Source organism: Notolepis coatsorum (assembly GCF_963971535.1).
Source record: "Notolepis coatsorum genome assembly, chromosome: 17".
Lineage (NCBI taxonomy): Eukaryota > Metazoa > Chordata > Actinopteri > Aulopiformes > Paralepididae > Notolepis > Notolepis coatsorum.
The window spans coordinates 63,094,299-63,116,238 of NC_140181.1; the positions used below are offsets into that span (position 1 = coordinate 63,094,299).

The following is a 21,940-nucleotide window of genomic DNA, read 5'->3' on the forward strand; positions in this document are numbered from 1 at the left end:
TTCACTCTACTGTGATTGGACCGTTGGCTTGAGTGCAATGTGGGACTTGTAGTTTTTTAACGATCTCGCAGCGGAGGAAAAAAAAGACGAGAGAGGCTATAATCTGTATTCGCACAGCGTGCGCGTAATTGATTTTTACCGTTCGCATACAAATATTTTTAGGGGCCTGCTTATGAACTACACGTCTACACGCCACACGGCGGGCAGCCCTCTAAGTGTCATGCGCCAAAGGTAAAAACAGACCGCCCCTGGCGGGCGGCGGGCTTTAGTTTCGGTCCCTGTCTATAGGTTTCAGAATGCTCCATTCCTCCTATCATACAACTCGTTTTATAAAAGGTTATATTTTTCTTTGTTTGAACTTTGAACAATACTGTACGCCCTGAGGTGTAAAAGAAGAAGAAAGAATACAACGAGATAGGTACTTATTACAAAAGATGAAAATAAATGTATTGTTTTCCTACAAAAAGGACAATTATAATAGATGATCTATTCTGATGCTATGTAAACAGGATGTCTGGTGGTGGAGGGGGGGTAAACTGAACAACTGCTTGGTATTTTAAAAGACAGCGCACATAGGCCTATATATGTGTCTATGAGACACAACCGAAACAAAGAGAATTTGTCATGAAATCTACAATTTACAAATATGTAACAATTACAGCTCATGTTTTCAATGAAGGTGAGAGGAATAGTTATTTTCATTGTGACATAGGTTACAGGTAATAGGGAAATAGGTCAATTGGTATGAAAATTGATAACCATAATTAACTAAATCCTTACAATACCCAACCCTACAATCCACAGTTCTCACTGTTGTTGCTTTTTGTGGTATCTAATGATACATAGATAATCAATAAGATACGATCACATAAACCACAACAGAGTCCTGCTATAACACTCTAGAGTCACCCCCTCCCTCGTGTATGTAGATTAGGGCTGCTACTAACGATTATTTAGTTTTCGATTAATCTGTCGATTATTTTATTGATTACAAAATCGGCTGACAAGGGTCTCTTAACCACCCGTAGGTCCAATTTCAAGTCTAGGGGGGGGGGGGGGGTGCTTTTGCGGTCGCAGCCCCTGACCTCTGGAACAGCAGCCCCATGTCCATAAAATCTGCCCCCTCCATCGAGTCTTTTAAATCGAAACTCAAAAGCCACCTATACCGCCTGGCCTTCCCTGACTCACTTTGACTCTTGCCTTGCTTGTTGACGTGTTGTTTTGTTTCCTTGTCTAATCGTTGGTTGTTTTTATTTTCTGTTTATTCTATACTTTACTCAGCCCCCTCTCCCAGTCTCAGTTGACGTGAAACATGGAAGTTATCAAATGTGAGCGAAACGTGCACTGTCGAGTCCTGGCTCTAGGCAGAATCACGAATAGTGGTTTAAGAGAAGTTATTTATATTTCAAACACGATTCATTGCGCACTAGTTAGATTACACGTTGCGCATGTTATGACTTTGAACGTCTGCCATTTCCACCGAAAATGGTAGACGAATCGTGATAGCCCTAATGTAGATAGAATGTCCAAATGAGAGGTGGAGGGAGAACTACGATACTAACATTCTGAAGAGAGAGCTGGGTTTACTGGATGTGAAACATGTCCTGACCTCTGGCTGCACGGGTGGTGGACAAGGATCATCCCTGTGGTGAGACTGTGTGTATGTGTGCCAAGCTGTGCTGCTGTGCCAAGCAATCTACTGATCAGCTGTCAGTCTCCACCAACAGCGTGAAATTAATGAATGCTGAGACACGACATAGTCTGTGCCCAAGTTCCACTTCACAGGCCCTGGCTTGAACTATGAGGAGCCCGGCTGCTTATAGCTTATCCGCAACAGTAAATTACTTCCGGGGTAGGCCTGATTGGCCCCGACAGGCACGTGACGCGCAACTTTCTCTGCCGCGCGGCACGCTCCGCGGAGCGGCAGAGCTTGCGGAATTATGTAACCGCCCAAATCCGCCATGATTTTCATTCGGCGCTTCAGCTCACCTGGCAGAGCAGCGGTCCTGCGGTCCATTGTTGACGAGTTCGAATCCCATCAAATTTTTTTTTTAACGTGATTTTTTTTTTAACGTGTATTCTTTCGCCGGTTAAGGTTAGGCATGGTTATGGTTAAGGTTAAGGTTAGGCATTGTTTCGGAGTTGGTTAAGGTTAGAACGGTTAAGTTTAGGCGCTGTTAAGGAGCTGGTTAAGGTTAGAGTTTGTCTTAGAGAATGGCAATATTCTTTCTATGGTTAAGGTTAGGCATGGTTAAGGTTAAGGTTAAGGTTAGGCATTGTTTCGGAGTTGGTTAAGGTTAGAACGGTTAAGTTTAGGCGCTGTTAAGGAGCTGGTTAAGGTTAGAGTTTGTGTTAGAGAATGGCAATAGACAGCCTATTTCCGCGCGACAGCTCTCAGCAGCCTCGTTGCGCGTCCTGAGTTTGCCGCGTCACGTGCCTGTCGGGGCCAATCAGGCCTACCCCGGAAGTAACTTACTGTTGCGGAACAGTTACAGGCAGCCCGGCTGGCTGCACATGCGTCGGGGGAAAGCATGTGACAGTAGGGGGGAGTGCGCAACAACCAGGAAGGGGGTTGGGAATTGGCATAACGACTAACAGTGGGATGGGAGAAAAATCGGAAAAAGAAGGAGGGGGAAAAAGATAATCAAAAAATTAATAAAAAATAAATAAAATTTAAAGATAATGGCAGTCGATTTTTTTTGTGTCAGACTTGGATCTACTATTCAGCGTTTCCCAAACTTGCAACCCGTTTTTATTGGGTCGCCAATTGGCAGAGTAAAATGCATAACAATCAGGCACGTTAGAAGGGGGGGTGTGGCAGCTTCAGTTACTGCACAAAAGTAAAACGGTATTTTTATATACTGTAACATATATATAATATAAGTTATAAGTTTATCCTGCTCAAAGCACTTGACTTCACCATTACACTGACACACTTGTAAATACGTTAATTCTTGTTAGATTGCCCGACTGTATTATTTTCCTCGCTGTGTGAAAAACTACAGAACTTTGCGTCTGAGGGGAGTGGCCACTGGCTGAGTGCTCTCTGTCTCGGGTGCCGGAGAGAAGCACAGACAACATGAGAGGAGAGATGAGACGCACCTAAATCCATTGCGGGGTGAAAATTTGCCACAAAACATTAACACATTGAGTGCCACGCCCCTTCCGGGAAGTGACCCCTTCCTTACAGTCCATTAAACCCATGTAAACGTAGTTGTAGTTTGTAGAGCTAAACCTATATTTTATAGTATAGCTATGGGTCTAATAACGCCGTCGAGTCTCAGTGACTTGCTTCTGGTCAACGTGCAAAAAACAGATAATTTTTTCATCTGTACATTTCCGTTTTACACCGTTTTGAATATGAACATAGTTTGGGTGCTTCTGGGTAATTCCAGGGAAAATACGCGAAAACTGCGTTTTTGTGTAATTCAATAAACACGTTGTAATTTTTCGCCTGATTATCGGATCTTCCCGAAATCAACGCTAGATCATAATTATTATCCTTCCTCGTGCACGCATGCAATGTTGTTTAGATCGGCTTCTAAAACACACCTGTCCATTTTCAATGAGATGCAATAGCTCCGCCTGGCAGTAGAGACACCGTCTGCCAGCTCAGACACATTCAGTACAGCATGCACAAGTAGGGCTGTCGCGGTATGACATTTTCTCACCGCAGTTGCGGGGAAAATTATTCGTTTTTACTTTTATATATACCTGTATATATTATTTTTATTATTAAGACATGTGAGTTTACCCGCGATCGTGATTAGAAAAAAATTCTAAGGTCGTAGGAGTCCCGAAACAATTTGACCGGGAAAACATGTTTGATAATCTATCCATTTGTCCCTCAACGCTCCGAAATGTGATAAAAGTAGTAGGGTGTTGCCTGCTCCTTTAACACTATCAGTGCCTACCTTGTTTACCCCGTTGAATGCCATCATCCACTTCAATGTTAGAGTTAAAAACGCCTAATCTATGTTTTAAATTATGGCTGTGTCTAATCTGCCCGTCGCTTATCAATGACTTGTTTGCAGTCAACAATGTCAAAACGGATTGTTTTTTTATCGGTTCATTTTCGTTTTATAGCATTTTGAAAAGCCCTCGTTTTCAAGGAAAATATAAAGATTCCGTGATAAAAGGCATTTACTGAAATATTCTAGAATACACAAACTGTCATTTTTCGGCCTATTTATGAATCGTTTTCAAATAAACGCTAGATTATCGATAGTATATGTGTACTTATGCACGCTATAGACGCGGGCTGACATATCGATTCTCTTATTTCCTCATCAGCGATCACAGCCACACTCAGCATAGGGCAAACGCTTATATCTCCGTGAAAACAGGTCTGATTATCCCAAGACTGGTCAAATAGATTCCTTACCTGAGATCAGATGTTATCCAAAAAGATTATTCCAATTCCTGATCGCCATTCCAAATATCGATCATGCTTATTGATTGATTATTGGCTGCTGTAAATATATATTCCACGTTGTTTTCGCTCTCGCGATCAGATCCCTCTTGATCAGACAGCTCGCCAGCACAATGGAGCCAGTTGGCTCCACCTCTACAGATCTACAGATCCCAGGTCAGTCTAATCGACTGACCTGCAGTTACACAGGGATAGACGATAGGGGGTGTTTTTTCCCCATCTGAGCTCCTGAGGGGCTGCTGTACCAACGGGAGACTCGGTTGATGAAATATGAATTCAGATCGCTAATAAAAAAATAAAACGACATTTGTCGTCGTCGGCACTCACCGGGGGGGCTGATAAAACTAGATATGACGTCGCTGGCATCCAAAGTGTTAAGAGTGATGCATTGTGGGATATATGCCCTTCTCCAACTTAAAACTAACGTTATTTGAGCAAACATTTAACGTTATTATAACACTATTTTAACGTTAGTGAATTTGAATGCACATACATAGCTAGTTAAATATCACAACTTGTGTCATCATTGGGGGAAACTAAGTGCTGCCTCTCTCCGCTGCACTCGGGACTGTACCGGCGTTGTGGGTGGCTAGCGTCATAGATAGCGAACATTAACTTACGTTTGCAAACAAAGCTAACGTTATCCAGTTGACATTACAGATCATAATAACTATAATAACGTTAATGAAGTGAGAGTAGTGGAAACAAAAAAAGGGACCGTCTATGGCGTCAGCTATAGAGGCTAGCTATCTGTGACGTTAGCTATGGGCTAACGTTAGCTATCTGTGGCGTTGGCTATGGGCTAACATTAGCTATCTGTGACGTTGGCTATGGGCTAATGTTAGCTATCTGTGACGCTGGCTATGGGCTAACGTTAGCTATCTGTGACGTTGGCTATGGGCTGACGTTAGCTATTTGTGATGTTGGCTATGGGGTTAGCTATATGTGGCGTTGGCTATGGGCTAACGTTAGCCATCTGTTTTAAACTGTATGGAAACGTGAAGTTAGCTCATGCTACTGGAAAACGGACGCACGAGGCAATCTCGTCATTAAATGAACAGAGTTAAAAATGATGACGCCCCTTTTTTTCTTCTTTTACCGCGGATGACGCCGTTGTCTGTTCTGCATCCCGCGGTGGCCTTGACACACCGCGGGATTGCGGTGATGCGGTTACCGCGACAGCCCTATGCACAAGGTGCCCCGCTGAATTATGAATGGCAATAGCGAATAAAAGAAATACCGTGAGAAAAAAAACGTAGATCTACATTTCCGGCACTCAATGATCGGGCGACAGAAACGTAGTTCTACGTTAACGGCACCGGATGTGTTAATATCTTTGGAACCGTGTGTGTTAAATTGTATCTGAATTGGGAAATGATCTTCTCTCGTCACAATTGTACGAGATTGTACGTCGTATTTATGTTAACTGGTACAATCGTTGTTTTTGTAAATGAGGGAAACCTCAGATGCTTACGATTTTAAATAAAGGTTAAAAATAAATTATTTGAAATTATATTTCTCCGTCGCGCAAAAGCTGGCTGGCAGTCTCATTGAATAATATACACGCTCCGAAAGTCTGTAAACTTGTGCATAATGAGTGTGGCTCTATAGCAGAGGTCCCCAACCATCAGGTCGCGGACCGATGTAATATTAGTTTGTTAAACATATGTTGTATTATGTAATTGGTTTGTCATGACCCATTGTCAAAACAATATTAAATTGCGGGATTTATATGAAGTTTGTTGTTAGATGCATGTGGGATGTGGGTGATCTAATGGTGCACAGGTGTGTTCTATCAGTCCTAATCAGCTGCCTAATTGCTTCCACTCCTCCCGTGGCAGTAGTATCTCCCATCCTTCACATAGCCATGGGATGGGGGGTATCATCTGCCACAGTTTTAATTATTTATGTTAACTGGCATGTTACTCAACGTTGTTGCAAATGAGAGCAACCTCAACTGATCTTTGAGTTAAAGGTTTGAAATGAAAGGAAATTAAATGTGTGAGGGGAAGAATACCTTATCAGGCCTTATACCATGGTCTGGTTCTTCGCCAGTTCTTCCGCTTAAAACCGTTGAATGCACATCTACTTGAATATCCCTTACATACAAGAGAGCAACAATCTTCTTACATCAATTGTATAAAATAGTGTTAGCAGATGTTTAATAGCACCATTTACAATGAAACTATGCTAATCTACCTGTGTGATCGCATCTGAAAACCCAACAAAACCTCCAGATTCAAATGCCCACGGCCCTCTTGTTCACGGCTCAAAAAAAGATCAGTAAAAACTCTGCCATTCACAACCACACAAAAACACAGGCTCTTTTATTGACACAGGTCCAGCTCTTTTATTGAAACCTACCAATACTGTTTGACCTTTTAACCACACTGAAATACTTCCTGGGGGAATTAAAGGGCCACAATAGATCCTGGTAATCCTGTAATTCAATGGGAGACACACACACACAAACACACACACTGTCCCCCCATGCTGCCGCAATGTCACTATTTTGCTAGCCAAAATGCTCTGCACCTGTCCAGCTACTGTCTAACCTTCACACTGCTGGCACACCTAACTTAACCAAAAAATAGTATTCACAGGCTGCCGGCCACCCCTAGGCTAACCACAGGCATCGGAGGCGGCATCGCTACATCAGACGATCGAGAGCCCGGGAACCTCTCATAGGGCTGGGCGATATAACGATAATTATCGCGATATATTTTAATAATCGATATCGGAAAGAAAAAAATATTTAAAAAAAATATCGATTTTCGTTTGTTTGTTTGTTTGTTTGTTTATTCACACATATAAAAACAATTACATATATAATACAATATAATCCACAAGGGATGTGTAGGAGAATTGCCTAAAAACCCTCTAGGGGCTTGCATGTGGCATTCACCAGGAAGCAAAATTACATTATATCAATCATTATATCGATTTTTTTTATTTATTTTTTGTGACCTGCAACAGGGCCGTTTTAAAACCAGAGACAGTGGACAGACTTGTCTTTCTTGCCTGCAACTTAAAGTAATGGCTTTGCTTGTCCAAATGACAATACTGACCAAATTGAGATTTATTTTTCTCTTGTCCATTTATTTTGTTTGCTTTCTAATTTAAAATACAGTTTGAAACCGTCTGTACACAGTAGACTATGTGTGCTAGCAGAGCTAGACTCCAGTCACGAGTCACGGTGCACATGTGCGGTGGTTTGTCCACCAAAAAAGCGCCAAAAGATAGAAAAGAAACTAGCAGAGCCAGAACTGTTCAACTCCCCTGGAGCCACAGCCAGCAGAGAAGCCGGTTTACTTTCGCTTTCAAACCAGCTGCAGCCTGAGAACTGGAGTGTGAGGGGATGTAACCAGGGAGCGAAATTAACTTTTTGACTCACCGGCCAGTGGCGGGTAGATGGGAAGAGTCTACCCGCCAAGCATATTTCTTACCTGCCAATATATATTTTATATATATAATTTTTTTTTAAATAAAATATATATTATATAATCATACTTGTAGTTGTATTATCTGCGAGACATCGCCACCACGCAATAAGTCAAAATGCTTGCTATCTGCAAACAGCTCCACTGTCTGTTTTGGCTGTGTTGCTCTTCTAGAAAAATAATCCTTTCAGGGTTGCCTATTGAAATACTGTACACTTTCCTACTGTACACTTTCCTGATTAATTGAAATGGGGGACCCTGATGTAAACAAGACGAAAGTCTTTCTCTGGTCTGCATCCCCTTAACAATTGTGTGTATTGAGCTGTACTGTATTGTACCCATTCTGCAATCTGTTAATAAAGTTTTCAATCAATCAATCAACCACACCTCCAGTACAGAAACATTGTTTGAGTTTGCGTGTCAGGTAGACCATTGATTGACAGTCGAGTCTGCCAATTACATCACATCGCTTGCACTCCGGTGCTGCAGCTGGACCCATTGCCCACCTCTGCTGTTGATAACGCTAGCCAAGTTATTATACACACAGATACACAGTGGGCCAGTGACTTTGGTGTAGGGGTGTAACAATGCATCGATCCTAAGGGGGAAATTCAACTGCATCGATTTAAAAATGTTAGAATAGATTATCGCAATTTTAATGTGTACACGTTATGTTATTGTCATGTCCGTTACAGCCAACACACCGACATACGCTACTGCATCAACGTTATGATTAACAAAGAAAGGCATTCGTTTTGTTGCATTAACGTTATATTACTATTGCTATCGATAAATCTAGGTGTTCTAAAATCTATTGCTATTGGTAAGAGAGACTATAATAAGTTGGTGTCTCGGAAAACGAGAGCCCTGATCGCGGAGTTTCAGGAAGTAAACAAGAAAAATTAGAGCTTCCGATTGGTCATTTGCTTTATTTCCCATGAAACCAGTCACTTCACTCTACTGTGATTGGACCGTTGGCTTGAGTGCAATGTGGGACTTGTAGTTTTTTAACGATCTCGCAGCGGAGGAAAAAAAAGACGAGAGAGGCTATAATCTGTATTCGCACAGCGTGCGCGTAATTGATTTTTACCGTTCGCATACAAATATTTTTAGGGGCCTGCTTATGAACTACACGTCTACACGCCACACGGCGGGCAGCCCTCTAAGTGTCATGCGCCAAAGGTAAAAACAGACCGCCCCTGGCGGGCGGCGGGCTTTAGTTTCGGTCCCTGGATGTAACACTAAAGATGGCGGCAACGACAAAGAATTGCTGCAAAATAAACATACATCTGTTGTTTAAAAAATAAAAAATAAAAAATAAATTGATATACTTTGATATGATATTGTTATCGATGTCGTTATCACGATATCCTTTTTGGCCATATCGCCCAGCCCTAACCTCTCATGGCTTGTTGTGTAGTGCTGGTGCCGTGGCTCGCTCAGGCCTGTTCTCAATGTGGAGCCCTGCTCTACTGAGGGCCCGAGGCAGCTCACAATTTGCATTAAATTGCAGACAGCCTGCACAATATCAAAGCGGTTTCGTACATTCAAATGCCAAGGTTCCCTGAACAGTTAGAATTTTAATAGCAATGCTGCCACACCTGCCATTAGCTTTTAACTTTTCTTTTTATAGTGAAATTCACTAGTGATTGCACTAGTTCACATGGGGGTTATCTCTGTCCCCATAGTGCTAAACTGCTTTCTTGTATATAAGACACCAGATAATACTCAACTAACTAAATGGTATCCACCATAGAAATTGATATTCTACAATTACATTCAGCATGAGAGCACAGAAAACTAGGAGTGGTTGTTGAAACGGCAAGGAGTTCCAGAGAGATTAGGCTGAATTCCAATGCCAGTCCAGAAGCAGGTTTTTCCCGGTGAACAGGTGCGTGTTCAACAAGAACAGCCACATGGCCTCTTCACACAGTGGCTCATGAACCCTCCGATATCTCCAGCGGAAGATCTGGTAGGAACAAGGCCTAAACGTGTCAGAGGTAGAGTAGAGGTGGCAAAGGGGGATGGTATCTGGTGCATGCAAATTAAGAGTCAGGGAATTACTTCCATTGTCGCAATGAGTGGGTCTCTCAACTCCATGGACCAGGATGTAATCAGCGGACTCCATCCCCACGTGGTCCGACACGCCGGGCACACTTCTCTGTTTGCCTTGCCTTTACAAGGCCCTGTGCTTGTTGACGCAGGCCGTCTCCCATCACAGAGCGTTGACTGTTCTGGGGAAGACTTGAAGACCCTTAAAGCAAAGCCAGACCTCTGGGCCCCACTCCCTAAAAACATCTCACTCAACACACACACACACACAGGAGAGCCTCTGAGTCGCCTTTCCAGGCGGACCGCGTTTGTTTGTCCTCCGCGCAATCACAACCAGCCAGTCGACCAAACACCCCCCCCACCCCCCCCAAAAACCCAGGGCCGGGGCGTTTTCCTACCGGATAGGGGGGTTGGGAACCACAGGGCCTTGAATGCAACTCAATCACATCTCTGTGTGGAGGTAACAAAGGCCCAGTGAGAGTGAAGGGTCAGAGAGAGAGAGAGTGCACAGGGGCTCAGTGTGCCCGACCTGTGGCTCCGGGAACTGCAGGTAGTGTGATCTCTGGTTACCCGTTTCCCAGGGTGCCTCCCGATTTCTAATGTGTTCACACACGAGCAGCTTCAGAGGGCCAGATCTCTCCTGGTAACACTCTTAAGCCCTGGGGAGGAGCGCGGCGCACAGGATACGCAGGTCCAGCTCTTTTATTGAAACCTACCAATACTGTTTGACCTTTTAACCACACTGAAATACTTCCTGGGGGAATTAAAGGGCCACAATAGATCCTGGTAATCCTGTAATTCAATGGGAGACACACACACACAAACACACACACTGTCCCCCCATGCTGCCGCAATGTCACTATTTTGCTAGCCAAAATGCTCTGCACCTGTCCAGCTACTGTCTAACCTTCACACTGCTGGCACACCTAACTTAACCAAAAAATAGTATTCACAGGCTGCCGGCCACCCCTAGGCTAACCACAGGCATCGGAGGCGGCATCGCTACATCAGACGATCGAGAGCCCGGGAACCTCTCATAGGGCTGGGCGATATAACGATAATTATCGCGATATATTTTAATAATCGATATCGGAAAGAAAAAAATATTTAAAAAAAATATCGATTTTCGTTTGTTTGTTTGTTTGTTTGTTTATTCACACATATAAAAACAATTACATATATAATACAATATAATCCACAAGGGATGTGTAGGAGAATTGCCTAAAAACCCTCTAGGGGCTTGCATGTGGCATTCACCAGGAAGCAAAATTACATTATATCAATCATTATATCGATTTTTTTTATTTATTTTTTGTGACCTGCAACAGGGCCGTTTTAAAACCAGAGACAGTGGACAGACTTGTCTTTCTTGCCTGCAACTTAAAGTAATGGCTTTGCTTGTCCAAATGACAATACTGACCAAATTGAGATTTATTTTTCTCTTGTCCATTTATTTTGTTTGCTTTCTAATTTAAAATACAGTTTGAAACCGTCTGTACACAGTAGACTATGTGTGCTAGCAGAGCTAGACTCCAGTCACGAGTCACGGTGCACATGTGCGGTGGTTTGTCCACCAAAAAAGCGCCAAAAGATAGAAAAGAAACTAGCAGAGCCAGAACTGTTCAACTCCCCTGGAGCCACAGCCAGCAGAGAAGCCGGTTTACTTTCGCTTTCAAACCAGCTGCAGCCTGAGAACTGGAGTGTGAGGGGATGTAACCAGGGAGCGAAATTAACTTTTTGACTCACCGGCCAGTGGCGGGTAGATGGGAAGAGTCTACCCGCCAAGCATATTTCTTACCTGCCAATATATATTTTATATATATAATTTTTTTTTAAATAAAATATATATTATATAATCATACTTGTAGTTGTATTATCTGCGAGACATCGCCACCACGCAATAAGTCAAAATGCTTGCTATCTGCAAACAGCTCCACTGTCTGTTTTGGCTGTGTTGCTCTTCTAGAAAAATAATCCTTTCAGGGTTGCCTATTGAAATACTGTACACTTTCCTACTGTACACTTTCCTGATTAATTGAAATGGGGGACCCTGATGTAAACAAGACGAAAGTCTTTCTCTGGTCTGCATCCCCTTAACAATTGTGTGTATTGAGCTGTACTGTATTGTACCCATTCTGCAATCTGTTAATAAAGTTTTCAATCAATCAATCAACCACACCTCCAGTACAGAAACATTGTTTGAGTTTGCGTGTCAGGTAGACCATTGATTGACAGTCGAGTCTGCCAATTACATCACATCGCTTGCACTCCGGTGCTGCAGCTGGACCCATTGCCCACCTCTGCTGTTGATAACGCTAGCCAAGTTATTATACACACAGATACACAGTGGGCCAGTGACTTTGGTGTAGGGGTGTAACAATGCATCGATCCTAAGGGGGAAATTCAACTGCATCGATTTAAAAATGTTAGAATAGATTATCGCAATTTTAATGTGTACACGTTATGTTATTGTCATGTCCGTTACAGCCAACACACCGACATACGCTACTGCATCAACGTTATGATTAACAAAGAAAGGCATTCGTTTTGTTGCATTAACGTTATATTACTATTGCTATCGATAAATCTAGGTGTTCTAAAATCTATTGCTATTGGTAAGAGAGACTATAATAAGTTGGTGTCTCGGAAAACGAGAGCCCTGATCGCGGAGTTTCAGGAAGTAAACAAGAAAAATTAGAGCTTCCGATTGGTCATTTGCTTTATTTCCCATGAAACCAGTCACTTCACTCTACTGTGATTGGACCGTTGGCTTGAGTGCAATGTGGGACTTGTAGTTTTTTAACGATCTCGCAGCGGAGGAAAAAAAAGACGAGAGAGGCTATAATCTGTATTCGCACAGCGTGCGCGTAATTGATTTTTACCGTTCGCATACAAATATTTTTAGGGGCCTGCTTATGAACTACACGTCTACACGCCACACGGCGGGCAGCCCTCTAAGTGTCATGCGCCAAAGGTAAAAACAGACCGCCCCTGGCGGGCGGCGGGCTTTAGTTTCGGTCCCTGGATGTAACACTAAAGATGGCGGCAACGACAAAGAATTGCTGCAAAATAAACATACATCTGTTGTTTAAAAAATAAAAAATAAAAAATAAATTGATATACTTTGATATGATATTGTTATCGATGTCGTTATCACGATATCCTTTTTGGCCATATCGCCCAGCCCTAACCTCTCATGGCTTGTTGTGTAGTGCTGGTGCCGTGGCTCGCTCAGGCCTGTTCTCAATGTGGAGCCCTGCTCTACTGAGGGCCCGAGGCAGCTCACAATTTGCATTAAATTGCAGACAGCCTGCACAATATCAAAGCGGTTTCGTACATTCAAATGCCAAGGTTCCCTGAACAGTTAGAATTTTAATAGCAATGCTGCCACACCTGCCATTAGCTTTTAACTTTTCTTTTTATAGTGAAATTCACTAGTGATTGCACTAGTTCACATGGGGGTTATCTCTGTCCCCATAGTGCTAAACTGCTTTCTTGTATATAAGACACCAGATAATACTCAACTAACTAAATGGTATCCACCATAGAAATTGATATTCTACAATTACATTCAGCATGAGAGCACAGAAAACTAGGAGTGGTTGTTGAAACGGCAAGGAGTTCCAGAGAGATTAGGCTGAATTCCAATGCCAGTCCAGAAGCAGGTTTTTCCCGGTGAACAGGTGCGTGTTCAACAAGAACAGCCACATGGCCTCTTCACACAGTGGCTCATGAACCCTCCGATATCTCCAGCGGAAGATCTGGTAGGAACAAGGCCTAAACGTGTCAGAGGTAGAGTAGAGGTGGCAAAGGGGGATGGTATCTGGTGCATGCAAATTAAGAGTCAGGGAATTACTTCCATTGTCGCAATGAGTGGGTCTCTCAACTCCATGGACCAGGATGTAATCAGCGGACTCCATCCCCACGTGGTCCGACACGCCGGGCACACTTCTCTGTTTGCCTTGCCTTTACAAGGCCCTGTGCTTGTTGACGCAGGCCGTCTCCCATCACAGAGCGTTGACTGTTCTGGGGAAGACTTGAAGACCCTTAAAGCAAAGCCAGACCTCTGGGCCCCACTCCCTAAAAACATCTCACTCAACACACACACACACACAGGAGAGCCTCTGAGTCGCCTTTCCAGGCGGACCGCGTTTGTTTGTCCTCCGCGCAATCACAACCAGCCAGTCGACCAAACACCCCCCCCACCCCCCCCAAAAACCCAGGGCCGGGGCGTTTTCCTACCGGATAGGGGGGTTGGGAACCACAGGGCCTTGAATGCAACTCAATCACATCTCTGTGTGGAGGTAACAAAGGCCCAGTGAGAGTGAAGGGTCAGAGAGAGAGAGAGTGCACAGGGGCTCAGTGTGCCCGACCTGTGGCTCCGGGAACTGCAGGTAGTGTGATCTCTGGTTACCCGTTTCCCAGGGTGCCTCCCGATTTCTAATGTGTTCACACACGAGCAGCTTCAGAGGGCCAGATCTCTCCTGGTAACACTCTTAAGCCCTGGGGAGGAGCGCGGCGCACAGGATACGCAGCGGCACATCTGCCTCGCGGCACGAAGTGAACTGTACAAAACTCGGGTTTATATTACACCGCCTCTGTGAAACGGCGCAACGGGAGATCTGCACGATGCTTCGGCTATTATATTGCTATTAATATGTTGCTGACATCAGGAAGGGACATTTTTCTTTTTCCACAACAATTGATATGTATTGCATGCCGCAGGCTTTTTAAAACGGATGAATGTAACGCATGTTCCTTTCATACTATTCTATCACAGCACAGCACTCAGTGTAGTTTCTGTGACCTCGTTTCATCACAAGTCTTTATCTAGCCAGTATCAGTACCAGTAGTAGTGTTGCGTGACGATGACACCCAGCGGGGTGAAAAGCCTCGACGTTACGATGACTTTCTGTGTTTTTGCTCATTTAAATATTTGAACATGACAACCAGCTCTGCGTAGGCGGTTCCACTGTATCGTAATCATGAGTACGGGCCTTGTGGGAATGTAGACCCATTTTTACCGCCGGCCGCAACTCCCCAGCCAGCTGACAGGGGGAGAGAAGAACGACTTAATGTGCACGATTGAATGACCCATTATTGACAGTTCACTGACTCCATTCAGCCACCGAAGGGACCAATGGGAGGGAAGTCACCGCACCGACCCAAATTAAAGCCGGTTGTCTCAAGGCCCATTTCTCCGGCAATAAATGGCACGGTACCAAAAGTGAAATGCGCTAACAGCTTAGCACTTTCCCCTCTGAGGATTATCTCATATACACATTCTTGAGGGGTCTTGAGTCGTGGACTCTGTAACAGTGACTACATTGTGACGTCCTCCTGACTCGCAACTCGGGGACCAAAAAGGCCTTTGTTCCCCGTCTGAATTCTATGAATAAATGAGGCCATAATTGAACTGGAGCTTGAGTGTGGGGCAAGCAAATTGTTTTTGAAGCAGATATGGAGCGACGATTTTGAGATCTCGAAATTGTAATGCAATACCCAATTGAACTAGTAGACCGATTTGAAATCCCCAGATCCTTTCATAGCAGTGCCATGCTTCATTCAACATAGGCTTGCAGTCTCTGGTGGCGGATGATGTTCAGAGCCGGCCATAACTTCTGCAGTGACAACTTGACACTTTTGAATTCTTGAGGAAAATCACAGAATGTCAAATCTAATAGCTCTCATCAATCAAAATCAGCCACACTGATGGCTTGCAGACATTTTCTTTGATATTTCTCCATTAACACATTGAGTGCCACGGACGTTTTTTGTCGTTAGTTCATGCCGACCTTTGAGTGCCCCCGACGCTATATAGCGTTTGTTTGCCTTTTTTTTTTTTATTGGCGATTTGAATTCATATTTCATCAATCGAGCCTCGGGTTAGTGCTGCAGAGTCTCTCTGAGCTCAATTGGGAAGATACCGCCCCCTATCGCCTCTCCCTGTGTAACTGCACCCCATTACTTTAGACTGATGCAGGGGGAGTGGTCAGTTTGCTCATTTTACTTTTCCGTCAAGCCAACGGAAGAGACCAAGTGATCGCCGGCCATCAGAACAGCGTGGATTATGTATTTACAGTACCAACACTGTAATCAATAAGCGTGATCGATATTTGGAATGGCGATCAGGAATTGGAATAATCTTTTTGGATAACATCTGATCTCAGGTAAGGAATTTATTTTACCAGTCTTAGGATAATCAGAGCTTTTTTCACACAGATATAAGCTTTTGCCCTATGCGTGTGTGTGTGTGCGCGGTGATCAGGAAATGAGAGAATCGATTTTTTTGCCCGCCTCTATAGCGTGCATAAGTACACATATACTATCGATAATCTAGCGTTTATTTGAAAACGATTCATAAATAGGCCGAAAAATTACAAGTTTGTGTATGCTAGAATATTCCAGTAAATCCCGTTTATCACGGAATCTACCGTATATATTTTCCTTGAAAACGAGGGCTTTTCAAAATGCTATAAAACGAAAATGAACCGATAAAAAAACAATCCGTTTCGACAATGTTGACTGCAAACAAGTCATTGATAAACGACAGGCAGATTAGACACATAGCCATAATTTAAGAGAGAGATTATGCGTTCACAATGCTATCATTGAAGTGGGTGCTGGCATTCAATGGGGTTTCCAATGTTAATGGCTGGCACTCAAACTGTTAACAGCCGAGAAGAACACGACATGTTCAAACTAAGTGAAAACGGCTGTACTGTAGTGTGATGGAACAGTGAGTATATCTATCACCTATGGGTCCTCCGCCATCACACCGTTTATCCTTCATAATGTTGTTCGAGAGGGGGGGACAACAAGCTAGTAAAGCGACCCTGGTGTCAGGGCTGAAAGATGCGACACTAAATGGGACGGCATGGGAGAGCGGAACAATGCGGCTATTGTTGGCTGTGTCTATCTATCCACATAGTTTTGGTTTGCCACGACACCGCCAGGCATGAGATTCTGTGTCCCTGCAAATACGCCGTGCAGGTTCTTGTGGCCAAAAAGAAAGTATTACAAAATAAATCTAAAATGTGAGCGTCTTGTGCAGATCTCAACCGAAACAAGGAAAGATGAGCCGACTAGCCGGCGAGTTACATTTCGAGCACCGACAACCTTATGTTTTGACTACAGACACGCACCATTCAAATAGATCAGACAGCGAATGTCCCTAATTGACCGACAGACTCCCAATTGTTGAAACACGCATGTGTGGGAATGGTCTGGCTTAACTCGACTTGCCTAGGCTTGTTTTCTCTGGGACTAATCTAAACATTGCTTATTATTACTACAAGCATTGATAAATTAATCAATGTGAATTCACCTAATGGATGTTGGGCCGAGCAACAAGGCGGGGCAATTACAGGGAACCCGGACACATGATCTATGATATGTACTTAATGCCGGCCTTGCAACCAGAGTTAACTGCGTGCATTCGTTAACTTCCCTCAACACAAAGCAGAGAACCCAATTTGTTCCAACTAGAATCTGCTAATGCGATGATGAATGAGCCATGGAGACTTCCCAGCAGCCAGTGTCCTTTGTCTGGGCTGTGTGGACAGAGGAAAAAGGCCATGCAGCTCGGGCTTGAGCCGGACTAATGTTGGGATGCAGAGGAACATGGGCACATCCAGCAGCCGCTAATGGCAACAGGAGAGGGAATGGCTTGTGTGGTTATGATGGAGTCCTTGGAAAGAAACCGAGCAACACCGTGATGGATGCGTGGAGATTGTAAATTGCCGATAACAACATGTAATTAGTCGTTAGTTGTATTAGAAAACATTTTACAAGCAGACATGTCTTGAATGACAGGTCTAGATCACATTCTTGGCCTGCCTGCCTGCTTCCAAGGACTTGAACTCAACTCTGTGACTGTTTTTTTTGGTCACAAATGCACATGTTGTACTCTATGATGCTGGCACTGTAAGGAAATGTTAATACGTGTCGGTTCAAAATTCAGATGTGATTCAAAATTGTGATGTTCAAAAGAGCCACTAAGGTTGGTTGGTGTTCACGTGCAGCCTACTAGGTGTTTGTTTTTCGGTCTACAGGCTAGTAACAGTAACAGGTACTTGACGTACTTGTATTAGGCTACGGTGGTATTTACCTGACTGCTCAAGTTCTACCTCAATCTGCTTCTATGGTGATATTATAACATCACATTTCTAATAGGCGTCTACAATGACTGTGTAGATTAGCAATGCATGAAGTAGGAAGCTTACAAAATACTGGGGAAGCCATAAGAGATTAGCAAGAAACGAGGGGAATTGGTTCATGAGCTACTGCAAAGTGGTATAGCTACAGAGAATAAACAGGTTGTGAAAACAAGGCTGAACTATAACAAACAAGTGATGGAGCACTAAAGCAGGCAGTTGACCTTTAGACAATAAAGATAAGCTAACAACAAGATGGGGATTTCACAGGTCGCTGGCCTGGGCTGATAAGAGCAGGAAGGCCAGCAGGTGCGCTATCCAAACAAGCACTTGGCTAAACGAAAAGAGTCTACACACCGCCTAGAACGAACCGCCTCGGTATATTCCCTTTGATCGACGTCATGAATGAAAATCGAGTTATTGCTTTACCGCTTTACCAACGGTAGCCTCCCCTTTGCCTTGCATTCTCAGCTGCCCGACATGATGGCAACACCACTATGGATGGACTGCGGAGCTAAAACGAGCGCTCTCGCAACATTCTCTGTCTGAGGTTTATTCATTTCAGTCTGGGACCCTCGGATACTAGTTCGGGGCTTAGAATGGGGCGTGTCGTGGTCATTAGATATAATACCACATTACCACTGCACTTCCGCGTTACATGGAGCTTGTGGGGGGGAGGGGCGCGGGGGATCAAATCAATGAATGAATGTTGATTAGAGCCTTGACGCAAGTGACGGTGGTAGCCGTAGCTACAACCACTTACGTCAAGGCTCGTAGCTACAATCACTTACGTCAAAGCTCTAATCAACATTCATTAATTTGACCCCCCCCCCCCTCGCCCTCACATGAGCTAGATATAATACCACTGCACTTCCGCTTTACATGGAGCTTGTGGGGGGGTGTTGATTAGAGCCTTGACCCAAGTGACGGTGGTAGCCGTAGCTACAACCACTTACGTCAAGGCTCGTAGCTACAAACGTCAAAGCTCTAATCAACATTCATTAATTTGACCCCCCCCCCCCCCTCACATGAGCTCAAAGTACCGGAAGTATTGCGGGCTCGCCTGCTCGTGAGACTCCAGCATGTAACTGGCAGCAGGCACCATGATGATAAGTCTGTGGGAAGGAGAAGGGACTAGAGTAGTGACTAATATGCACCTGCCTCGCTCGACTTCAGACCCGAAGCCGAAGCTCATCTGCGTGGCTCACATCGAGAGGTCATTAGATAATAATAACGTCGATATGCAGGTTAGGAATTCATGCCGAGTGACTGCGCGGCTGGGGGAGGTGGACCGCCCTGCAGCAAAGTGCAATCTTTTTCTGTGAAAGGTGATGTTTCATCTCCATGATTTCAGATTCAGATCAGTTTTATTTGTCATATACAAAATGGGACAATGGGATTCTTCTTACTCCCCCTTTGCTCCACAGCATAAAGGAATAACAACAATTAATTAACAGAATACAAAAGCAGGTATTTATATACAATAAAGTCCATCCAGTACCATTTCAGAGATATGCGCAGTCACTTTCAGCCCAATAATAAGTAGGCCTAGACATACGAAGGGCTTTTGCTTTAAGCCTGTGATCACAACACATGCATTTTTAAACCCACTGACAAAACAGTGCTTGTGAAGAAGATCTGCAATGCGTAGCCAAGCTCAGCCCCGGTGCGTCCACAACGTAGCCAAATGATAGGTATTATTAGGCCTATAAAAACACACCTATGTTTTTAATAACGTGTACACTATACTCATATAAACAGTCAGCAAGCGCGTAAATTGACCTACGGGTGATTATTCCGATGACAGCTTCATGGACAAAGATCGATTCGAAAAATGTACATGTTACAGCTTTCAAATAAGCGTATAGCCTAAGTTAACATGTCGCTGTCAAATGATCCACATTGAGCAAAACAAATGCTCTAAATAGGCCTATAGGCGAAATATTAAGAAGAGCTTAAATTATACCCATGGCACCCACAAATAGATGAAATGCTGAGGACAAGAGGAGATCAGTGCATGGCGTTCATAATAATAGCCTAAAATAAAAACGTTTACGAAAATGTAAAACAAAACAAATAAGGAAAAATCAAATGGTTGTATTATGTGGTTAAACGGACCTAAAATAGACAGAATAATGTTGCGCGCTGCACTTGCTGCCCGGAGGAGCTCTGTACATCATCCAGAGCTGAGTCCGGAGCAGCAGGTTAAACACGCACCCCTCTTGTGCCCCTGTGGTCTGGAAGCTATGCCTCCGACAATTCATTAGGCTACAATTCATCTCAAATGTCTCCCTCGTATATTTCTAACCAGACAAAGACTCCGCCCGACACGTAAGTAGAGACAACACAGTGAGATAAATCCCGACTGGGGCTTTTTACCTTTCGCCGCTTCCACCGCCGCACATAATAGTCCAAGGACCAGTCCGACAACAACGGATGCAAATTGTTTATTCCCTCGGAACTGCATCCCGAATTCGAGTTAAACCACGGGGGCGATGAAAAGAGCCTTCTTCTATCCTCGTCGGGTCGGGTCAAATATTTATCTAACAAGAAAAATAAAAAATCCAGAAGATGTATTTCGGTAACCGTGGTAGCTCTAAGATGGCCGTCGCCACCGCCGCTCTCTGCTAGTCCCTTCAATCAGCGCCCTCTCTCTCTCTCGCAGGTTTGCAGCTGTATCCAACGAGACCGATGGGCAGTGACGTCAATACTGTTATTGTGGGAGCGCATGCAGCTAGCAAGGACCGAGGGCGGGGGCCAAATGCCTTCTTGTTGGTAGAATGAGGAGTTGCCACAACAGTAGCCACTTAAATGACCACAATGTGATGTGGATGTTATCTTAGGGACGGACACACAGGCACTACTACTGCTGCATAGGTCCATGGCATCTTTTTTCAGTCATCCCTACCCTGGTGCCCCAGGGACCTCCAGTCATCTGATGTGATTGTCCAGAGGCATGAGGAAGGAATCAATGTATACCTGGCTGCAGATGCATAATGTTTTTTAACAGAGCACCCATAATGTACCCTGGTCCTAACCACACTAGTTCACGTATAGTTAAGTATAGTGAAGTGAGTGCCCAACTCACTATATTACTGTATTATAAGATAAGATATTCCTTTATTGATCGCCTTGGGGAAATTCAGGCGTCATAGCAGCATGGGAGAGGGGGGGGGGTACAGGTATTGGGCATGGTAATAGTAGAAGACATAAATATAGGTAATACAAATTATAGTACAGATAAAAAATAAGCAGTATAAACAATATAATTAACTCTGAATATAAGCACATGAGCAAGTCGGCAGTGTAATCAAAATGTTGGGGGGGGGGGGTTCCTCAGCCAAATATATCAGACAAAACAGAGAGAGAGTTGCACAACATTCACTACAAACTAGCAGTAATATTGATCACACCGTTACTGGTGCACCTTACAACAGACATGACACGTGTGAGAAAATAGCGAGGTTCAGAATTACAAACGGGTTGATATCTAAGTAACATATATCAACACCCTTGTATAAAGGTGACACCCTCACAGTAGACAAGATGAGGTGCAATCAGATAAAGAGAAATGCCTCAGAATGTAGATTGCTTTGTATAATGATGAGGAATGAACTCGAATCCTACACATCCACAACCAAATCACATCAACTCTGTTTAGAGGCACGCCAACATTATGGGAACTGCGCTTACCATCTTCTCCAGAAATAGCAGAAATGTTTATTGTAAACAGTTGGGAAATTGTATATTTGGCCAATAAACCTAATGTGCAATGGGAGTTGAATAATTTTGATTGCAACCGCACATTTACATTTTGTCATTTAGCTGACGCTTTTATCCAAAGCGACTAACAAGTTTTT

At 43.8% G+C, this 21,940-nt stretch overlaps 1 protein-coding gene across 4 annotated transcripts in view; it reads right to left on the reverse strand.

Annotated features, from left to right (window-relative positions):
- Window positions 1-20,731, reverse strand: part of clstn1 (calsyntenin 1) — a 91,108-nt gene extending 70,377 nt beyond the window's left edge. For all 4 annotated transcript variants that reach the window (XM_084333907.1, XM_084333905.1, XM_084333906.1 and 1 more), the window contains exon 1: window positions 20,460-20,731. In XM_084333907.1, the coding sequence (XP_084190033.1) occupies window positions 20,460-20,547 (88 nt within the window). In that variant the 5' untranslated portion in view covers window positions 20,548-20,731. The remainder of the gene's footprint in view (window positions 1-20,459) is intronic.
- Between the last annotated feature and the right edge of the window lie 1,209 nt (window positions 20,732-21,940).